Source organism: Staurois parvus, unplaced genomic scaffold (assembly GCF_062004578.1).
Source record: "Staurois parvus isolate SC_StPar_1 unplaced genomic scaffold, SC_StPar_1.0 ptg000570l, whole genome shotgun sequence".
Lineage (NCBI taxonomy): Eukaryota > Metazoa > Chordata > Amphibia > Anura > Ranidae > Staurois > Staurois parvus.
The window spans coordinates 997,500-1,021,447 of NW_028318366.1; the positions used below are offsets into that span (position 1 = coordinate 997,500).

At 45.5% G+C, this 23,948-nt stretch overlaps 1 protein-coding gene across 1 annotated transcript in view; it reads left to right on the forward strand.

Annotated features, from left to right (window-relative positions):
• Positions 1 to 23,948, forward strand: part of LOC149450586 (uncharacterized) — a 51,986-nt gene that overhangs the window by 1,364 nt on the left and 26,674 nt on the right. The window contains exon 2 of the mRNA XM_089691707.1: positions 9,341 to 10,329. Coding sequence (XP_089547833.1) covers positions 9,341 to 10,329 — 989 coding nt within the window. The remainder of the gene's footprint in view (positions 1 to 9,340; positions 10,330 to 23,948) is intronic.

Below are 23,948 nucleotides of genomic sequence, written 5' to 3' on the forward strand. Positions count from 1 at the left end.
GTCGTACTCTCAGATTACTTCCCTCACCCTTCTGCTTCTCCTCTGGAGACATATCCCCAAACCCTGGACCCCTGTTACCAATGCACCCATCCCCTGCATCCTCTGGCAGTATCCACAATCCACATAATCTGGTTTCCAATCCTCTTCTTCCCAGAACCAGTCTACCCTTCTCTTGTACCCTCTGGAATGCCCGCTCTGTCTGCAACAAACTCGCCTCTGTTCAGGACCTCTGTGTCACTAATTCCATTCATGTACTTACTGTCAATGAAAATTGAATGAACATGAATCCAACACTGCTTCTCCTGCTTCCCTCTCCCATGGTGGCCTTCTCTGGACTCCCCCAGACCCAGTGGCTGCAAGGGAGGTGGAGTGGGAATCCTCCTATCCTCACAGAGCACCTTTCAGGTTCTTCACTCTCTGCCCTCTCTGTCTCGGTTATCATTTGAAGCTCACTGTGTACGTCGATTTTCTCCAACTTTAAGAATTGCTGTCATCTGCTGGCCCTCTGGACCTGTACCAACTTTCCTTGATGACGTCTCTGCCTGGCTACCCACATCCTCTCTTCTGAAATCCCCACAATCATTCTCGGTGACTTCAACATCCCTGTAATACTAACACTCCTGCTACTTCTTAGTCTACTCTCCTCATTTGACCTGAAGCAATGGGTGGATGGTCCTCACTCTGAGGGCAATGCCCTTGACCTTGTATTCTCCTACCTATGCACTCCATTCATCCTCTCCAACAATCCTTTCCTGCTCTCTGATCACTACCTTATTAGTTTGCTCTCTCCCTGTCTTCCACCTCCTCTCCTATCAACCGCCTAACCATTACCTGTAGAGACCTTCACCACTTTAACCCTTCTCTTCTCCACTCTGCTACTGACTACCTCTATGACAATATCTCACCCCTGTCCTTCCCCCAATCTAGTCACTTCTGTCTACAATAGATCCCTGTCCTCCACCCTGGATGAGCTCACTCCTCCCACTACACACAGAATCAGGCCCCGACCCCCACAACCCTGGCAAACAGATGACACCAGAAGTCTCAAAAAATGCAGCCTGGTCTACAACCAACCAAGTGACCACCTCATTCAGAATATCCTTCTTGATCCCTTTCAGTCTGGATTTTGCCCTCAACACTCCACAGAAACTGCTCTCCTAAAACTTACAAATGATTTACTAATAGCAAAAACCAATGGACACTATTCTGTACTCTTACTTCTGGACCTTTCAGCTGCCTTTGGTACAGTTGACCACCCCCTCAGCAAAAAAAAAAACTTTATTCTCTTGGTATCCATGACTGTGCTCTTGTTGGTTCTCACCCTAACTATCTCATCACACCTTCAGTGTCACTTACAACATACAATTTTAGTTCCTCCTCTTCTCTTCCTTTGAACCTCCGGGTCCCACAAGGTTCTGTTCTTGGATGCCTCCTATTCTTGATCTACATATCCTCCCTGGGTCAGCTGACAACCTCCCATGGCTTCCAATATCATTTCTACGCTAACAACACCCAAATCTGTCTCTCTAGCCCTCAGCTCACATCAGTCTCCTCACAGATCACTAATTTACTAACAGACACATCATCCTGGATGTCACACCACTTCCTCAAACTCAATCTATCCAATAACAGGTCCTACTATTCCCCCCCACATGCACCTTCCCCTGACCTCTGTCAAGACCAATGGCACAAGTCTCCACATGCCAGGGTGCTAGGGGTAACCGTGAACTCTGAACTTTCCTTTCGGCCCCAAATTCAGTCTCTTTGAAAAGCTTGCCAACTCAACCTCCGCAACATCTCCAAAAACGCCCCTTCATAACCAATGACACCACAAAGCTCCCAATTCACTCCCAGGTTATCTCTCCCCTCGACTACAGCAACTCCCTCCTCATTGGCTTACCTTTACATAGGCTATACCCCTCTAGTCCATCATGAATGCTGCTGCTAGACTCATCCACCTTACCAACTGCTCAGTGTCTGCCACCCCTCTCTGCCAATCCCAGCATTGGATGCCACTCGTCCAATGAATTAAATTCAAAATAATAACAACCACTTACAAAGCCATCCACAACTCAACCCCCAGAGACATCACCAACGTGGTCTCAAAATTCCAACCAAATTGCTCTCTTCATTTCTCCCAAGACCTTCTGTTCTCTAGCTCCCTTGTCACCTCCTCCCATGCTTGTCTGAAGAACTTCCCCTAAGCCCCTCCCATCCTATGGAATTCCCTCCCCCAATCTGTCCGACTATCTTCTACTCTGTCAACGTTTAAGCGATCCCTGAAAACTTTTCAGAGAAGCCTATCCTGCCTCCGCCAATCAACTGTACATGTATTTTCTGCATCAGTCCATCCCCCACAGTTATTACCTTTTGTGTCACGTGACCCTCCTCTTTTAGATTGTAAGCTCTAACGAGCCAGGCCCTCTGATCCCTTCTGTATACAGTTGTATTGTAACTGTATTGTTTGCCCCCACATGGTAAAGCACTATGCAAACTGTTGGTGCAATATAAATCCTGTATAATAATTACATTCCTCCACCCATACTGCTCACTGATTGGTCCAGAGTAGGGCGGGGACTGGGTGATATCAGCCTGTAATCCCCTGGTCACTTTCCTGAGCTGTGTTCCCCGTCCTGTATTCCTGGATTTCTCTCGGATAATCTTCCTTCTCTGTGCTGCAGACACAATTTATGTATCTAGACTGGATTTATGGAGATTCTGGGGTTCAGCTGGAAGCAAAATGTTGATCTCCTTCATAGGCATTCTATGACATAGGTACCTGGGGAATGTACCTGAGGTCTTCTTCCCCATATCCTGGATTTAAAAGGCTCTGTGATAGAGCAATTCTCCCAGGGTTACTTTGTTGTCTGCTGACAGTGCCGGGTGGAGGGATATGTCTGTAGTGTCTCAGACCCAAGTCACTGAGTGCAGTCTCAGGAGATGGGAGGCAGCGGTGTGGGATCTCTGCAACTTGTCTACAGTAAACATGTAAACTGCCACTGATTACTAATACCAATATTATGAGTCCTGACATACTATATAGTTTATAATGCACATTACATACTCCTGACCCCTGCACTATATACTCTATGTTGTACATTACATACTCCTGACCCCTGCACTATATACTCTATGTTGTACATTACATACTCCTGACCCCTGCACTATATACTCTATGTTGTACATTACATACTCCTGACCCCTGCACTATATACTCTATGTTGTACATTACATCCTCCTGACCCCTGCACTATATACTCTATGTTGTACATTACATACTCCTGACCCCTGCACTATATACTCTATGTTGTACATTACATACTCCTGACCCCTGCACTATATACTCTATGTTGTACATTACATCCTCCTGACCCCTGCACTATATACTCTATGTTGTACATTACATACTCCTGACCCCTGCACTATATACTCTATGTTGTACATTACATACTCCTGACCCCTGCACTATATACTCTATGTTGTACATTACATACTCCTGACCCCTGCACTATATACTCCATGTTGTACATTACATACTCCTGACCCCTGCACTATATACTCTGTTGTACATTACATACTCCTGACCCCTGCACTATATACTTTATGTTGTACATTACATACTCCTGACCCCCACACTATATACTCTGTTGTACATTACATACTCCTGACCCCCGCACTATATACTCTATGTTGTACATTACATACTCCTGACCCCTGCACTATATACTCTATGTTGTACATTACATACTCCTGACCCCTGCACTATATACTCTATGTTGTACATTACATACTCCTGACCCCTGCACTATATACTCTATGTTGTACATTACATACTCCTGACCCCTGCACTATATACTCTATGTTGTACATTACATACTCCTGACCCCTGCACTATATACTCTATGTTGTACATTACATCCTCCTGACCCCTGCACTATATACTCTATGTTGTACATTACATACTCCTGACCCCTGCACTATATACTCTATGTTGTACATTACATACTCCTGACCCCTGCACTATATACTCTATGTTGTACATTACATCCTCCTGACCCCTGCACTATATACTCTATGTTGTACATTACATACTCCTGACCCCTGCACTATATACTCTATGTTGTACATTACATACTCCTGACCCCTGCACTATATACTCCATGTTGTACATTACATACTCCTGACCCCTGCACTATATACTCTGTTGTACATTACATACTCCTGACCCCTGCACTATATACTTTATGTTGTACATTACATACTCCTGACCCCCACACTATATACTCTGTTGTACATTACATACTCCTGACCCCCGCACTATATACTCTATGTTGTACATTGCCTACTCCTGACCCCTGCACTATATACTCTATGTTGTACATTACATACTCCTGACCCCTGCACTGTATACTCTATGTTGTACATTACATACTCCTGACCCCTGCACTATATACTCTATGTTGTACATTACATACTCCTGACCCCTGCACTATATTCTCTATGTTGTACATTACATACTCCTGACCCCTGCACTATATTCTCTATGTTGTACATTACATACTCCTGACCCCTGCACTATATACTCTATGTTGTACATTACATCCTCCTGACCCCTGCACTATATACTCTATGTTGTACATTACATACTCCTGACCCCTGCAATATATACCTTATGTTGTACATTATACAGGTGAAACTCAAAAAATTAGAATATCGTACAAAAGTTCATTTATTTCAGTGCAGCAACTTAAAAGGTGAAACTAATATATGAGACTCATTCCATGCAAAGCAAGATAGTCCAAGCCGTGATTTGTCATCATTGTGACGATTATGGCTTACAGCTCATGAAAACCCCAAATCCACAATCTCAGAAAATGAGAATATTGTGAAAAGGTGGAATATTCTCGGCTCAAAGTGTCCCACTCTAATCAGCTCATTCAGCCATAACACCTGCAAAGGGTTCCTGAGCCTTTCAATGGTCTCTCAGTCTGGTTCAGTAGGAATCCCAATCATGGGAAAGACTGCTGACCTGACACCATCATTGACACCCTCCATAAGGAGGGAAAGCCTCAAAAGGTAATTGCAGAAGAAGTTGGATGTTCCCAAAGTGCTGTATCAAAGCACATTAATAGAAAGTTATGTGGAAGGGAAAAATGTGGAAGAAAAAGGTGCACAAGCAGCAGGGATGAGCGCAGCCTGGAGAGGATTGTCAGGAAAAGGCCATTCAAAAGTATTGGGGACTTTCACAAGGAGTGGACCGAGGCTGGAGTCAGTGCATCAAGAGCCACCACACACAGACAGATCCTGGACATGGGCTTCAAATGTCATATTCCTCTTGTCAAGCCGCTCCTGAACAACAAACAACATCAGAAGTGTCTTGCCTGGGCTAAAGAAAAACAGACCTGGTCTGGTGCTCAGTGGTCCAAAGTCCTCTTTTCTGGTGAGACAACTTTTGCATCTCATTTGGAAACCAAGGACCCCGAGTATGGAGGAAGAATTGAGAGGCCCAAGGACCCCGAGTATGGAGGAAGAATTGAGAGGCCCAAGGACCCCGAGTATGGAGGAAGAATGGAGAGGCCCAAGGACCCCGAGTATGGAGGAAGAAGGGAGAGGCCCAAGGACCCCGAGTATGGAGGAAGAATGGAGAGGCCCAAGGACCCCGAGTATGGAGGAAGAATGGAGAGGCCCAAGGACCCCGAGTATGGAGGAAGAATGGAGAGGCCCAAGGACCCCGAGTATGGAGGAAGAATGGAGAGGCCCAAGGACCCCGAGTATGGAGGAAGAATGGAGAGGCCCAAGGACCCCAAGTATGGAGGAAGAATTGAGAGGCCCAAGGACCCCGAGCATGGAGGAAGAATGGAGAGGCCCAAGGACCCCGAGTATGGAGGAAGAATGGAGAGGCCCAAGGACCCCGAGTATGGAGGAAGAATGGAGAGGCCCAAGGACCCCGAGCTTGGAGGAAGAATGGAGAGGCCCAAGGACCCCGAGTATGGAGGAAGAATGGAGAGGCCCAAGGACCCCGAGTATGGAGGAAGAATGGAGAGGCCCAAGGACCCCGAGTATGGAGGAAGAATGGAGAGGCCCAAGGACCCCGAGTATGGAGGAAGAATGGAGAGTCACACACTGCAAGATGCTTGAAGTCCAGTGTGAAGTTTCCACAGTCTGTGTTGATTTGGGGAGCCATGTCATCTGCTGGTGTTGGTCCACTGTGCTTCATTAAGTCCAGGGTCAACGCAGCCGTCTATCAGGAGAGTTTAGTTTCACCTGTATACTCCTGACCCCTGCACTATATACTCTATGTTGTACATTACATACTCCGGAACCATGCACTATATACTCTGTGTTATACATTACATCCTCCTGACCCCTGCACTATATACTCTATGCTGTACATTACATACTCTTGACCCCTGCACTATATACTCTGTTGTACATTACATACTCCTGACCCCTGCACTATATACTCTATGTTGTACATTACATACTCCTGACCCCTGCACTATATACTCTATGTTGTACATTACATACTCCTGACCCCTGCACTATATACTCCATGTTGTACATTACATACTCCTGACCCCTGCACTATATACTCCATGTTGTACATTACATACTCCTGACCCCTGCACTATATACTCCATGTTGTACATTACATACTCCTGACCCCTGCACTATATAGTCTATGTTGTACATTACATACTCCTGAACCCTGCACTATATACTCTATGCTGTACATTACATACTCCTGACCCCTGCACTATATACTCTATGTTGTACATTACATACTCCTGACCCCTGCACTATATACTCTATGTTGTACATTACATACTCCTGACCCCTGCACTATATATTCTATGTTGTACATTACATACTCCTGACCCCTGCACTATATATTCTATGTTGTACATTATATACTCCTGACCCCTGCACTATATACTCTATGTTGTACATTACATCCTCCTGACCCCTGCACTATATACTCTATGTTGTACATTACATACTCCTGACCCCTGCACTATATACTCTATGTTGTACATTACATACTCCTGACCCCTGCACTATATACTCTATGTTGTACATTACATACTCCTGACCCCTGCACTATATATTCTATGTTGTACATTATATACTCCTGACCCCTGCACTATATATTCTATGTTGTACATTATATACTCCTGACCCCTGCACTATATATTCTATGTTGTACATTACATACTCCTGACCCCTGCACTATATACTCTATGTTGTACATTACATACTCCTGACCCCTGCACTATATACTCTATGTTGTACATTACATACTCCTGACCCCTGCACTATATACTCTATGTTGTACATTACATACTCCTGACCCCTGCACTATATACTCCATGTTGTACATTACGTCATTCTGATACTATATAGTCATATCTGTTGTATCTTATACAATATATTGTACATTCCATAGTCCTGACTTCTTCTCTCCACCCTCTGCTACAGTATCCCCCAGAAGTGAGTCCCCCCTCACATTTGTGTCAATATTTGATTCTCTCTTTTCATGTGACAACACTGAAGAAATGACACTTTGCTACAATGTGACGTAGTCAGTGTACAGCTTGTATAACATGGAAATTTGCTGTCCCCTCAAAATAACTCAACACACCGCCATTAATATCTAAACTGCTGGCAAAAAAAGTGTGCCCACTCCTAGGTAAAAATGTCCAAATTGGGCCGAAAGTGTAAATATTTTGTGCCATTATTTTCCAGCACTGCCTTCACCCTCGTGGGCATGGAGGTCACCAGAGCGTCACAGGTTGCCATTGGAGTCCTCTTCCACTCCTCCATGACGACATCACTGAGCTGGTGGAGTTGCGCTCCTCCACCTTCCATTTGAGGATGCCCCACAGATGCTCAATAGGGTTCAGGTCTGGAGACATGCTTGTCCAGTCCATCACCTTTACCTTCAGCTTCTTTAACGAGGCAGTGGTGGTCCTGGAGGTGTGTTTGGGGTCGTTATGTTGGAATACTGCCCTGCATCCAGACTCTGAAGGGAGGGGATCATGCTCTGCTTCAGTATGTCACAGTACATGTTGGCATTCATGGTTCCCTCAATGAACTGTAGATCCCCAGTGCCGGCAGCACTCATGCAGCCCCAGACCATGACACTCCCACCACCATGCGGCCCCAGACCATGACACTCCCACCACCATGCTTGACTGTAGGCAAGACACACTTGTCTTTGTACTCCTCACCTGGTTGCCGCCACACATGCTTGGCACCATCTGAACCAAATCAGTTGATGTTGGTGTCATCAGACCCCAGGAGACGGTTCCAGTAATCCATGTCCTTAGTCTGCTTGTCTTCAGCAAACTGTTTGCAGGCTTCCTTGTGCATCATCTTTAGAAGATTCTTCCTTCAGGGATGACAGCCATGCAGACCAATGTGATGCAGTGTGCGGCATATGATCTGAGCACTGACAGGCTGACCCCCCACCCCTTCACCCTCTTCAGCAATGCTGGCAGCACTCATACGTCTATTTCCCAAAGACAACCTCTGGATATGATGCTGAGCACATGCACTCAAATTCTTTGGTCAACCATGGCGAGGCCTGTTCTGAGTGGAACCTGTCCTGTTAAACCGCTGTATGGTCTTGGTCACCGTGCTGCAGCTCAGTTTCAGGGTCTCGGCAATCTTCTTATAGCCTCGGCCATCTTTATGTAGAGCAATAATTCTTTTTTTTCAGATACTCAGAGAGTTCTTAGCCATGATGTGCCATGTTGAACTTCCAGTGACCAGTATGAGAGAGTGAGAGCGATAACACCAAATTTAACACACCTGCCCAAGAGGGTTAAGGCAGTGCTGGAAAATAATGGTGGCCATGCAAAATATTGACACTTTTGGCCCAATTTGGACATTTTTAATTAGGAGTGGGCACACTTTGTTTGCCAGTGGTTTAGACATTAATGGCTGCATTGAGTTATTTTGAGGGGACAGCAAATTTACATGTTATACAAGCTGTACACTGACTATGTCACATTGTAGCAAAGTGTTATTTCTTCAGTGTTGTCACATGAAAAGAGAAGATGGCGATGAGTGATAGAGGGGGTGGGGACCCTCGTCCTATAATCCCCTCATCACTGTCCCTCCTATAAAAGACAGTTCTGGTTGTTTCCTCACTCTCTGACTAAGGTCCATGAATAAAGAAATGACCTGGTAGGAGATCAGAGGAGCCATTTCCTAGTTCCCTTGAGGGTGGAATTGTAAGCTCCTCAGAGACCAAGCTGCCTGATGTGGGCGGAGTCCTGGTTTGGGGGAACCAATCAGCTCCTGTCTAGTAATCCTCTTTGTCTTTGTATTTTAGTCCATGGCCGGGAGATGAGGAAAACCTCCGAGGATTGTCTCACTTTGTCTCCAGACTGGAAAGTAGAAGATGAGGACATCACACAGTATAGTCCAGGAGAAAACCCGGCTCCCTCCAGTGTCCATCCGGCACCACCCAGTGTAGATGGACCATCGGATTCCTCGTATCCTGAGGAACCTCAGACTGTGCGGGACTGGGTCGGTCTTTCAACAGAGAAGAGGTTTTCCTGTACTGAGTGTGGGAAGGGTTTCTGTTTTAAATCACATCTTAACATGCACAAAAGATCTCACACAGGTGAGAAGCCATTTTCCTGTCCTGAGTGCGGGAAATGTTTTTCATTAAAGACCAATCTTCAAATACATCAGAGATCTCACACAGGAGAAAAGCCATATACCTGTCCTGAGTGCGGGAAATGTTTTTCTGGTAAGTCCAATTTTTACAGACATCAGAGATCTCACACAGGGGAGAAACCATTTTTCTGCCCTGAGTGCGGGAAATGTTTTTCATTAAAGACCAATCTTCAAATCCATCAGAGGTCTCACACAGGGGAGAAGCCATATTCCTGTCCTGAGTGCAAGAAATGCTTTTCACAGAAGTCTGATCTTTACACACATCAGAGATCTCACACGGGGGAGAAGCCTTACTCCTGTCTTGAATGTGAAAAATGTTTTTCAGAGAAGTCCAGTCTTTACAAACATCGGAGATCTTACACAGGAGAGAAGCCGTATTCTTGTTCTGAATGTGGGAATAGTTTTTCAAGAAAGTCCAATCTTTACACACATCAGAGATCTCACACAGGAGAGAAGCCGTATTCCTGTCCTGAGTGCGGGAAATGTTTTTCAAGGAAATCACATCTTCACAGACATCAGAGATTGCACACAGGGGAGAAGCCACTTTCCTGTCCTGAGTGCGGGAAATGTTTTTCTAGGAAATCGCATCTTTACAATCATCAGAGGTCTCACACGGGAGAGAAGCCACTTTCCTGTCTTGGATGAGGGAAATGTTCCTCACTGAAGTCCTGCCTTCCTGTACATCAGGGATCCCACACAACCCTGGAGGTGTATTAGTGCCTTGAGTGTGGGAAATGTCTTCTAGATGAATGTTGCTGGACATCCCAGCTCTCATGTAGGGAAGAAGCACACCCTGATATACACTTCAGATATACTCCATGGCTGATCTTCATCATGGAAGAAACAGTCCATAAGGAGATAAGTGTGGGACCGGCTTGGCCATTTTTCAGTGTAATCTTTCACAAATTCTTAGAGGTCTATATTTATAAAATGAGTGGAATAAATATGAAATGTGTTTGCTCAGCTCAGCACATATTGTCCGTATTTTATTTCATATAGTGGTTTCCTATGACCATCTAGTGCTGGGCTGTCAGACTCTGTCACTGTGGGCACACCAAAATTGTTGGTCATTGATAAGAGTAGGAAAATAAAAATGGAGTCATTGCCTTTCATTGGCTGAGTACATTTTGTGGTGAGAGATTTCATAACTATTTAGAGATCTATTTAAAAAATCTTAGTTGAATGAATGTGACGATCCTTCCCCCAGCTGTGATGCGTTTTGGCCATTGTTAGGATAGATCGGTTTCATGCCGGCACCCTCCGTCCAATCACGCCGGATACAAAGTACTCTGGGAATAATGCAATTCAGACACTGAGGTGTGAAACGCAGAATTCAAAGTCTTCATTGTTTGAGGTGAAAACCAGAGATAACAATGGAAACCCACGAGTAAAGAACTCACTGGAAGAGAAGTCCTCAAGAGAACAGAGCTGCGGCTTGAAACACAATTTGTATTGAAATTGACATGACAACAATAGAAAGCTGACAATGCCCTCCACCCAGCACAATAAAATCATGACAACGTTGCCATATAGAGAGGCACCCACCTGGGCACCCGGGTCCACGCTACACGCACACATACAGCACTAAGATTGGCCAATATAATGAGGGACTGTGAAACCCAAAGAGGGTCATTCCACATCAAACATAGAAATCAAGGGAGATCAAGAATAATTTAAAAAAAAATTGGAAGTAGAGTAATCACGGAAGTCAGTGGAGCCAAATGTAGATCGTGGCAGGATCAAAAAACTTCAACACAATAAAACAGACTCAGACAGTCCTTGTGTAGGTGTATATGAATCCCAGTATATCCATAGAAGGCAGTCCAGAACACGCCACATGTGTGAAAGATAATTGTAAGGATAGGAATACAGCCCGTTGCTCCTATAAACCAAGTAGATGGACCCCCAATAGAGGGAAATGATAAAACAACCAGAAGCAGTATATAGAAATGGGGAGACAAACGGTTATCATTTACTAGACCACATGGATCAATCCCTTGATGGTTGTTGAGGTCATAGATGCATGACAGACCCATATACTTCCCATAGAGGACAGTCCACTAAATCATCCTTGATTGGAGATGTAAATGGCCATAATCTCAGTATGTATGATTGGCAGTATACAGGATACAATAAATGGGGGGTGAGCTGTTGTACAGATCTGTAATGAATCGCTTTCCCACCATAAGGATAAATACATCCAATAAGTAACTCAACCGAGCAATTTGCTATTGTGGGGAATTTTCCAATATATTGATGCCTTACTGTGAAAACAATGTCTGCTCAGCCAACCATATACCGACATCTATGGTGATCTTGACTTGCTGCAACATGAGAGCTGCAGGAGCATGCCATGTGGTTGTCCAGGGACAGAGAGTCTGTCAGATGGTCCGGTGTGGTCAGATTGTAGAGCCGCCAAGGAGGACCCGGATGGTGAGGAAGTGAGTGTTACAATGCTGTGATGTCAATGCATTTCGCCCATTGAGTCACGTGAGCTTCAGGATGTAGCGGCCATATTGTTGAAGACATTTATAGGGGACACAGTCGTCACACAGGAAAAATGGCCACTACAGAAAAGTCATTCCAGCAATGCAAAAATGCTACAAATCATATAATTAAAACAAAATGAGGGGATTCAAATATACATAATTGGGCAAACATTCCCATACATAGGGGCAACTAGAACCCCATATAAAGTACAGTATGTGCCATAGTGAGCCAGAGTAACCAAATGGCCAAACAGGAAAGAGATAGGATTAGTCAGCATATATAACCGATTGTTAACAAATGGGAATTATAGCAGTGAGTAGGGGGCAAAAAGGACAGTTATGGGTCAAGAAAGACCTGTAAACTGAATTCAGTATTTAAGCCACTAAGTGCTGGGGATCCAATTTTAAAGAGCCATTCCTTCTCCTTACGTAAAAGAATTGTATCAAAGTCACCCCTACAATTGGGCAAATTGAGTGCATAAATGGCCTTCACACGCAAACCGACAGGAGATGAATTGTGGAATTTATCAAAATGTTCAGCTATTGGAGTTCGATCGTGTTTATTACAAAAGCGTCCTAAATGTTCACCCATTCGTATACGTGATTGCCGTTTTGTTTTTCCAATATATATTTTGTCACAAGGACACTGGAGCATATATTTCACATGTGTGGTGGCACAGTTCCTGAATTGCTTGAAATGAAAAACTTTCTGTCTGTTGACAGCAGAAAATCTGTCTGTCCGGTCAACTTACCTGCATATACTACATCGTTCACAGGGAAACATTCCTATGAGCGGAGCTAAATCTGTTAGCCAATTGTTTGTTGGTGTGAATTCAGATTTAACTAGATTGTCCCTCAGGTTCATTGCTCGCTTAGTGACCATAAGGGGTCTAGGGCCTACAATCTGAGATAATTCAGGGGACTGAGTAAGGATGTGCCAATGCTTAGTAAGAACTTCCCGTACCGCCTCCCACTGGACCCCAAACCGGGTAATAATACGCACAGAAGACAGATCATGAGAGACAGAATTGTCAGTACATGTATGTAATAACTTCCCGCTTACATTTAGAGGCTTCACTTTGGATTGTCTAAGAGTACTATGTTGATACCCATTTCCTGAAATCTGTTATAGAGGCCATCTGCTTCTTGTTCATAGTCGTCACCACAGGTACAATTTCTGCAAATACACAGACATTGTCCAGTGGGGATCCCCCGGATCAGAGAATGTGGATGGGGGCTAGAGGTGAGGAGCAAGGAATTGACAGCTGTAGATTTCCTATACGTTTTAATATGGAGGGCATCACCCTCAATCCATACTGAGAGATCAAGGAACGAGGTTCCCTATAGTTAAAGGTATAGGTGAGTTTGATATTATGATTGTTATTATTGAGTTCAGACAAAAACGCATGAAGCGTCGACTCAGTGCCTTCCCATAGCATGAGGACATCATCGATGTACAGGGGGATGAATAAACAATTTGTTCCTCCCACCAGCCAACGTGCAAGCACGCTGGCAGGGATCGCCACGGCGCTGGTCCTGGCGCAGGCGCAGTGCGCCACCTCACACAGGAATGCGGGCACTAGGTCCGGGCCAGCCGCAGCGAGCTTGCACATGCGCACTGAGTGACGCGGGCGCGCGCTGGGCACCAATGACAGCGCAGGGCGCGGTATTTAAATTGCCCTGAGCTGTCATTGAATGCCATTCGGTCTATTCTGTTCCTGTGTTACCTGATTACTGTGAGTACTTACCTGGTTCAATCTTTAACAAGCTTGTGCAGACTCCACCTCCGCAACATCGCTAAAATCTACACGTTCCTAACCCCAGAAACCACTAAACAGCTCATCCACTCCCTCATCATATCACGACTCGACTACTGCAACTCCCTCCTCACTGGCCTGCCTCACCACAGGCTATCCCCACTTCAGTCCATCCTGAATACGGCTGCCAGACACATTCACCTTTCCAACCGCTCCGTCTCCACCACCCCTCTCTGCCAATCCCTCCACTGGCTTCCGATTGCGCAACAGATCAAATTCAAAATCCTAACACTGACGTACAAAGCCGTCCACCATACTGCCCCGAACTACATCACTGACCTAATATCCAAGTACCACCCAACACGCACACTCCGCTCCTCACAAGACCTCCTTCTCTCTAGTTCCCTGGTCTCCTCCTCCCATGCCTGCCTCCAGGACTTCTCCAGGGTGTCACCCATCCTCTGGAACTCCCTGCCCCAACCCATCAGATTATCACCTACTCTCCTCTCCTTTAGGCGCACCCTGAAAACCCATCTCTTCAGGGAAGCCTACCCTACCCACTGCTAACTTGACCGACCTCCTCCACTCTCCCTACCACCCCATCCCCCACAGGTATCTCCTCCTGTGCCACCATCCCCTCCCTCCTAGATTGTAAGCTCCAAGGAACAGGGCCCTCAATCCCCTCATGTTTTGCATTGTATTGTTGTTGTTTTGTCACATGTTCTGTCCCCCTTTGTAATGTACAGCACTGAGAGAACTATTGGCGCTTTATAAATACTGTATAATAATAATAAAAAGACAGGGTTGTCTACCTATAAAATCTACTAAAATGCCCCAGATCCGGAAAAATCGATGGCTGGGAGTATTCCTTGATCTGGTTCATCGTGACTTGGCACAGCTTGATTGGAGACCAAGTGGTGTTGATAACCTTTCACAGCATGAGAGACAGGTACTCAGGGAACTTAAGGAAGCACCCAACCTTGTGACAAAGGTGGTAATGTGGTGTTCATGTCCACAGATGACTATGAATGTGAGATCAAAAGGCAGCTTCAATATACTTCTACATACAGTAAACTAGAGAGGAATCCTTTTCCCAGGGTGGTCTCGCTCCTTAATCATGAACTATCCCTGGCATGTGAGGTGGGCCTTATCACCAAGAAGGAATACAGTTATCTACATGTGGAGGATTATAACATCCCCACTATCTACATTATCCCCAAGGTACATAAGAAGTTGGTTATTTCATCAGGGAGGCCCATCATCTCAGCCATTAAAGGACCCTTGGAGTGAATTGGAAAATACATTGATGCCCTTATTAAGGATTATTAATAATAAAGTAATTATTTCTAAGGTCTCTGGGTTTCCTAAAGATCAAGCTCGGCTTCTGTGGAAGTGAGTGACCCAGGGCAGGATCATTTTTGAGAATGTTCCAACTTTTGGAAAGAATCTGTTTGATGGCCCAGGATCTATTATTAAATCTCGCACAGAACCATATTGAATCTCATACCTTAGATGTATCCTAGCTCCCAGTAGGCTACTCAAGACTACGAGCCTCCCTAAATCTGTTCCAGGCCCATGGTCTGGTCTCTTTGACCAAAAAGGGAATTATAGATGTGATGTTCCCAACTGTGGCACCTGCGAGATCACTTGGGATCATTAAATGTAGTACTTCTTTTGTTGTGTATGGACTTTAGTGCCCATGCGGCTTACTCTATATAGGCCGTACTTCCTGTCCTTTGAGAATTCACATCAGTGAAATAAAAGCAGTATCAAAAAATGGTAAAAAAAAAATGCTCTGTCCCCCATCATTTTAAAGACGTCCCCCGAGGTAGTTACTGTGGTATCAGAGTCTTTGGGGTGGAGGCCATACCGAAAGATCTGGACAATGGCAGGAGACACCAAAGACTCTGCAGGAGAGAAAACACTTGGATTTTTACACTAGATACTTTATCCCCAAAAGGTTTGAATGATGATCTTGAAACACATGCCTTGATATAGTCCATGAAAAGTCTCCATCTGTTTTAAACAGCAGTTACATCACATGAATTCTACCCATTCTTTTCATGAACAATTTATCTCCAGCCCAATGTCTTTTCTTATTTCTTTATTCATTTATCCCCAAAATTCATAGAGGCCTGGAAGGTTCTCGGTTTTTGGTCTTTTAATTATTTTTATCATTCATCATTTATTATGATTCATCATAAATTCATGAATTAATTATTTAATTAATTTATTATTATTATAGTCTTCCTGTTTTATTTTTGTCTTTATTTTTCATATTTACTGTATATACTAGTTTCTGTTTCATTCCCTTCTATTCATTCATTTTTATTTATTCAGTCATTAACTATCATTTATTCAATTTATATATATATATATATATATATATATAAAAATATATTTTTATCATTATTTTAAATATTTTCCAATATTTTTCATTATCGTTATTCATCAATTCAATTTACCAGTGTTGTGGTCCATCAATTGTTAGTTAATCATTTATTTTATTTTTTATTTTTTGAGTTATTTGCATAATTTCCCCTTTTTTTCCTTCCTCCTTTGGATCATAATCCATAAACTCTTCCATCTAGTGCAAGGTGGGCGCTGTGCCCCTCCATCCCTCCTTGTGTTGTGAGATGGAGGCGTTGGTTCCTGGGCTCTCCATCCCGCAAGTGACGACGCAGTGAGCAGTAGACTGTGGCTGTGTGCAGCCACCCTCCGTCTGTTCGGATTTACATATGGGCGGTTTCAGAGGCTTCTCGGTTGCACCTCCTGTGATATGCCCTCCAGTGACAAGTAAAGATGGCGGCTGGAATGCATTGAGCAGGCACCCATTAGTGGTTACATTCCGGCGTGCATTCCACCGCCATCTGAGCAGCCTCTGCTGTTGATTGTTTGTTTGAAGTTCCTCTCTCCACTGCCGTTGTTACAATTCTGACACATCGAACACAATACTTCCTCATAATATTCCTGTAAACCCATCTGATCACTTGGAAAGAGTTCTAAAGAGTTGCTGAAGCATTTTAAGAGCTCTAATAACATGGATTTAATGCAAATCACTCAGCAAAAGATCGATATGCTCTGATCACAATGTACAGGTAAAGCTGAATCATGGATTTATTACTACACCGTGTTCCAAATTATTCTGCAAATTCTATTTAAGTGTCACAAAGATGAAATATTTTGTTTTTCAGTGTAACTCATGGATGGCATTGTGTGTCAGGGCTCTTTTGATCACTGAAAACAATCTCGGACATCTGTGATAATTAGATTGGCCGGTGAGCCAAATTTAAGGAAAAACTCCTAAAGGACGGCGTTCCACATTATTAAGCAGAGCACCATTTTCAAGCAATATGGGGAAGAAAAAGGATCTCTCTGCTGCTGAAAAGAGTGAAATAGTTCGATGCCTTGGACGAGGGATGAAAACATTCAATATTTCAGGAAAACGTAAGCGTGATCATCGCACTATGAAGAGATTTGTGGCTGATTCAGAGCACAGACGGGTTGGTGCAGATAAAGGCACATTGAGGAAGATTTCTGCCAGATCCATGCATCGGATCAAGAGAGCAGCTGCTAAAATCCCATTACATAGCAGCAAACAGATATTTGAAGCTGCTGGTGCCTCTGGAGTCCCACGGACATCAAGGTGTAGAGTCCTCCAGAGTCTTGCAACTGTGCATAAACCTTCCATTCGGCCACCACTAACCAATGCTCACAAGCAGAAACGGCTGCATTGGGCAGAAAATACATGAAGACTCATTTTCAAACAGTCCTGTTCACTGATGAGTACTGTGCAACTCTGGGTGGTCCAGATGGATGGAGTAGTGGATGGTTGGTGGACGGCCACCCTGTTCCAACAAGGCTGTGATGTCAGCAAGGCGGTGGTGGAGTCATGTTTTGGGCCGGAATCATGGAAACAGAGCTTCTCAGCCCCTTTAGGGTCCCTGAACGTATAAAGATGACCTCTGCAAAGTATGAGGAGTTTATGACTGACCACTTTCTTCCCTGGTACAGAAGGAAGAACTATGCTTTCCGTAATAAAATCATCTTCATGCATGACAATGCACCATCTCATGCTGCAAAGAATACCTCTGCATCAATGGCTGCTATGGGGATAAAAGGAGAGAAAGTCATGGTGTGGCCTCCATGCTCCCCTGACCTCAATCCTATTGAGAACCTTTGGAGCATCCTCAAGCAAAAGATCTATGAGGGTGGGAGGCCGATTACATCCAAACAGCAGCTCTGGGAGGCTATTCTGACATCTTGCAAACAAATTCAAGCAGAAACTGTCCAAAAACTCCCAAGTTCAATGGATGCAAGACTTGTGATCTGCTATCAGATAAGGGGTCCTATGTTACAATGTAACGTGACCGCTTCAAATGTTTACAAAGTTACAATGTTGTTAAAAGTTGGATTGAAATAGCTTTTGATTTCAGTAAATTTGCTGCAAACACAACAAATGACAATTTTCAGTTCTTTACAACCTAGAAAGTGTTTTGAAACTTCCTGTGCGGAATAATCCGGAACAAAAATCCTGTTATCATTAGGAGGTTTGTTCAATTAAATGTGAATTGTCCTCTTATAGTTGTCACCTGAGAATTATGCCGACTGATATTTACATCAATTATTGAGGGAAATGAGAAAAATATCATCTGCAGAATCATTTGGAACACGGTGTATTTGTATTCATACTTTTGTTATTCATTTCAGTGATCAACATCATTATTTTATGGCAATTATGTGCTGAGCATTATATATTATATATACACACTATATACACATATACATAAACACACACACATACATATAGACATATATATATACACAGTTGTGCTCAAAAGTTTGCATACCCTGGCAGAAATTGTGACATTTTGGCATTGATATTGAAAATATGACTGATCTGCCAAAAAACTGTCTTTTATTTGGGGATAGTGATCATATGAAGCCATTTATTATCAAATAGTTGCTTGGCTCCTTTTTTAAATCATAATGATAACAGAAATCACACAAATAACCTGGATCAGAAGGCTCCGCCCCCAGGATCAGAAGTCTCCACCCCCTGGAATGTTTGGCCTTGGTACAGACACACAAGGTGACACACACGGGTTACAATGCCAATTAGAAGTTAATGTCCCACATCTGTGGCTTTTTAATTTGCAATTAGTGTCAGTGTATAAATAGTCAATGAGTTTGTTAGCTCTCAAGTGGATGCACTGACTAGGCTAGATACTGAGTCATGGGGACCAGAAAAGAACTGTTAAATGTCCTGCATAACAAGGTAATAGATCTTTATAAAGATGGAAAAGGACATAAAAAGATATCCAAAGCCTTGAATATGCCAATCAGTACTGTTAAATCACCTATTAAGAAGTGGAAAGTTCGGGGATTTCTTGATACCAAGCCAAGGTCAGGTAGACCAAGAAAGATTGCAGCCACAACTGCCAGAAGAATTGTCCGGGATACAAAGAAAAAACCTCACAGACAACCTCAAAACAAATCCAGGCTGCTCTGGAAAAAGATGGTGTGGTTGATTTTAAGGAGTACAATACGGTGATACTTGAACAAAAATGAACTGCTTGGTGGAGGTGCCAGGAAGAAGCTTTTACTGCACCAATGCCACAAAAAAGCCCGGTTATAATATGCCTGACAACACCTTGACATGCCTAACCGGGCCATCTTGTGTCATTGATGCAGTAAAGGCTTCTTTCTGGTACCTCCACCATGCAGCTCATTTTTGTTCAAGTGTCATCATATTGTGCTCCTTCAAAACAACCGCACTGTCTTTTTCCAGAGCAGCCTGGATTTTTCTTGCAGTTACCTACGGGTTTCCCTTTGTATCCCAAACAATTCTTCTGGCAGTTGTGGCTGCAATCTTTCTTGGTCTACCTGACCTTGGCTTGGTATCAAGAGATCCCCGAACTTTCCACTGCTTTAATAGGTGATTTAACAGCACTGATTGGCATATTCAAGGCTTTGGACATCTCTTTATGTCCTTTTCCATCTTTATAAAGTTCATTTACCTTGTTATGCAGGACTTTTGACAGTTCCTTTCTGATCCCCATGACTCAGTTTCTAGCCTAGTCAGTGCTTCCACGTAAGAGCTAATAAACTCATTGACTATTTATACACTGACACTAATTGCAATTTAACAAGCCACAGATGTGGGACATGAACCTCTAATTGGCATTGTAATCCGTTTGTGTCACCTTGTGTGTCTGTACCAAGGCCAAACATTCCAGGGGGCGGAGACTTCTGATCCAGGGGGCGGAGCCTTCTGATCCAGGCTATTTGTGTGATTTCTGTTATCATTATGATTTAAAAAAGGAGCCAAACAACTATTTGATAATAAATGGCTTCATATGATCATCATCCTTCAATAAAAGAGCATTTTTTGGCAGATCTGTCATATTTTCAATATCAATGCCAAAATTTCACAATTTCTGCCGGGGGAGGAAAACTTTTGAGCACAACTGTACCATGTTCACTGCCACCCCTCTGTCCAAGTATACCACGTCCACCGCCACCCCTCTGTCCAAGTATACCACGTCCACCGCCACCCCTCTGTCCAAGTATACCACGTCCACCGCCACCCCTCTGTCCAAGTATACCACGTCCACCGCCACCCCTCTGTCCAAGTATACCACGTCCACCGCCACCCCTCTGTCCAAGTATACCACGTCCACCGCCACCCCTCTGTCCAAGTATACCACGTCCACCGTCACCCCTCTGTCCAAGTATACCACGTCCACCGCCACCCCTCTGTCCAAGTATACCACGTCCACCGACACCCCTCTGTCCAAGTATACCACGTCCACCGCCAACCCTCTGTCCAAGTATACCACGTCCACCGCCACCCCTCTGTCCAAGTATACCACGTCCACCGCCACCCCTCTGTCCAAGTATACCACGTCCACCGACACCCCTCTGTCCAAGTATGCCACGTCCACCGCCACCCATCTGTCCAAGTATACCACGTCCACCGCCACCCCTCTGTCCAAGTATACCACGACCACCGTCACCCCTCTGTCCAAGTATACCACATTCACAGCCACCCCTATCCAAGTATACCACGTCCACCACCACCCCTCTGTCCAATTATACCATGTCCACCGCCACCCCTCTGTCCAATTATACCATGTCCACCGCCACCCCTCTGTCCAAGTATACCACAACCACCACCACCCCTCTGTCTAAGTATACCACGTCCACCGCCACCCCTCTGTCCAAGTATACCACGTCCACCGCCACCCCTCTGTCCAAGTATACCACATTCACGGCCACCCCTATCCAAGTATACCACGTCCACCACCACCCCTCTGTCCAAATATACCACAACCACCACCACCCCTCCGTCCAAGTATACCACCACCACCCCTCTGTCCAAGTATACCACATCCACCACCACCCCTCTGTCCAAGTATACCACATCCACCACCACCCCTCTGTCCAAGTGTACCACATCCACCACCACCCCTCTGTCCAAGTATACCATTTCCACCGCCACCCCTCTGTCCAAATATACCACATCCACCACCACCCCTCTGTCCAAGTATACCACTGCCACCCCTCTATCCAAGTATACCAAGTCCACCGCCACCCCTCTGTCCAAGTATACCATGTCCACAGCCCCCCCCTCTGTCCAAGTATACCACATCCACCACCACCCCTCTGTCCAAGTATACCATTTCCACCACCACCCCTCTGTCCAAGTATACCACAACCACCACCACCCCTCCATCCAAGTATACCACATCCACCACCACTCCTCTGTCCAAGTATACCACTGCCACCCCTCTATCCAAGTATACCAAGTCCACCGCCACCCCTCTGTCCAAGTATACCACGTCCACAGCCCCCCCCCCCTCTGTCCAAGTATACCACGTCCACTGGCACCCCTCTGTAGAAGTATACCACGTCCACCGCCACTCATCTGTCCAAGTATACCGCGTCCACCGCCACCCCTCTGTCCAAGTATGCCACAACCACCACCACCCCTCCGTCCAAGTATACCACAACCACCACCACCCCTCCGTCCAAGTATACCACAACCACCACCACCCCTGTGTCCAAGTATACCACAACCACCACCACCCCTCTGTCCAAGTATACCACAACCACCACCACCCCTCTGTCCAAGTATACCACAACCACCACCACCCCTCTGTCTAAGTATACCACGTCCACCGCCACCCCTCTGTCCAAGTATACCACATTCACAGCCACCCCTATCCAAGTATACCACGTCCACCACCACCCCTCTGTCCAATTATACCACAACCACCGCCACCCCTCTGTCCAAGTATACCATGTCCACCGACACCCCTCTGTCCAAGTATACCACGTTCACCACCACCCCTCTGTCCAATTATACCACAACCACCGCCACCCACTGTGCAAGTATACCATGTCCACCGCCACCCACTGTGCAAGTATACTATGTCCACCGCCACCCCACTGTCCAAGTATACCATGTCCACCGACACCCCTCTGTCCAAGTATGCCACAACCACCACCACCCCTCTGTCCAAGTATACCACATCCACCACCACCCCTCTGTCCAAGTATACCATTTCCACCGCCACCCCTCTGTCCAAGTATACCACAACCCCTCCATCCAAGTATACCACAACCACCACCACCCCTCTGTCCAAGTATGCCACAACCACCACCCCTCTGTCCAAATATACCACAACCACCACCACCCCTCCGTCCAAGTATACCACCACCACCCCTCTGTCCAAGTATACCACATCCACCACCACCCCTCTGTCCAAGTATACCATTTCCACCACCACCCCTCTGTCCAAGTATACCACAACCACCACCACCCCTCCATCCAAGTATACCACATCCACCACCACTCCTCTGTCCAAGTATACCACTGCCACCCCTCTATCCAAGTATACCAAGTCCACCGCCACCCCTCTGTCCAAGTATACCACGTCCACAGCCCCCCCCCCTCTGTCCAAGTATACCACGTCCACTGGCACCCCTCTGTAGAAGTATACCACGTCCACCGCCACTCATCTGTCCAAGTATACCGCGTCCACCGCCACCCCTCTGTCCAAGTATGCCACAACCACCACCACCCCTCCGTCCAAGTATACCACAACCACCACCACCCCTCCGTCCAAGTATACCACAACCACCACCACCCCTGTGTCCAAGTATACCACAACCACCACCACCCCTCTGTCCAAGTATACCACAACCACCACCACCCCTCTGTCCAAGTATACCACAACCACCACCACCCCTCTGTCTAAGTATACCACGTCCACCGCCACCCCTCTGTCCAAGTATACCACATTCACAGCCACCCCTATCCAAGTATACCACGTCCACCACCACCCCTCTGTCCAATTATACCACAACCACCGCCACCCCTCTGTCCAAGTATACCATGTCCACCGACACCCCTCTGTCCAAGTATACCACGTTCACCACCACCCCTCTGTCCAATTATACCACAACCACCGCCACCCACTGTGCAAGTATACCATGTCCACCGCCACCCACTGTGCAAGTATACTATGTCCACCGCCACCCCACTGTCCAAGTATACCATGTCCACCGACACCCCTCTGTCCAAGTATGCCACAACCAACACCACCCCTCTGTCCAAGTATACCACATCCACCACCACCCCTCTGTCCAAGTATACCATTTCCACCACCACCCCTCTGTCCAAGTATACCACTGCCACCCCTCTGTCCAAGTATACCACATCTACCACCACCCCTCTGTCCAAGTATACCATTTCCACCACCACTCCTCTGTCCAAGTATACCACTGCCACCCCTCTGTCCAAGTATACCACAACCACCACCACCCCTCCATCCAAGTATACCACATCCACCACCACCCCTCTGTCCAAGTATACCACGTCCACCACCACCCCTCTGTCCAAGTATACCACGTCCACAGCCACCCCTCTGTCCAAGTATACCACATCCACCACCACCCCTCTGTCCAAGTATACCACGTCCACCACCACCCCTCTGTCCAAGGT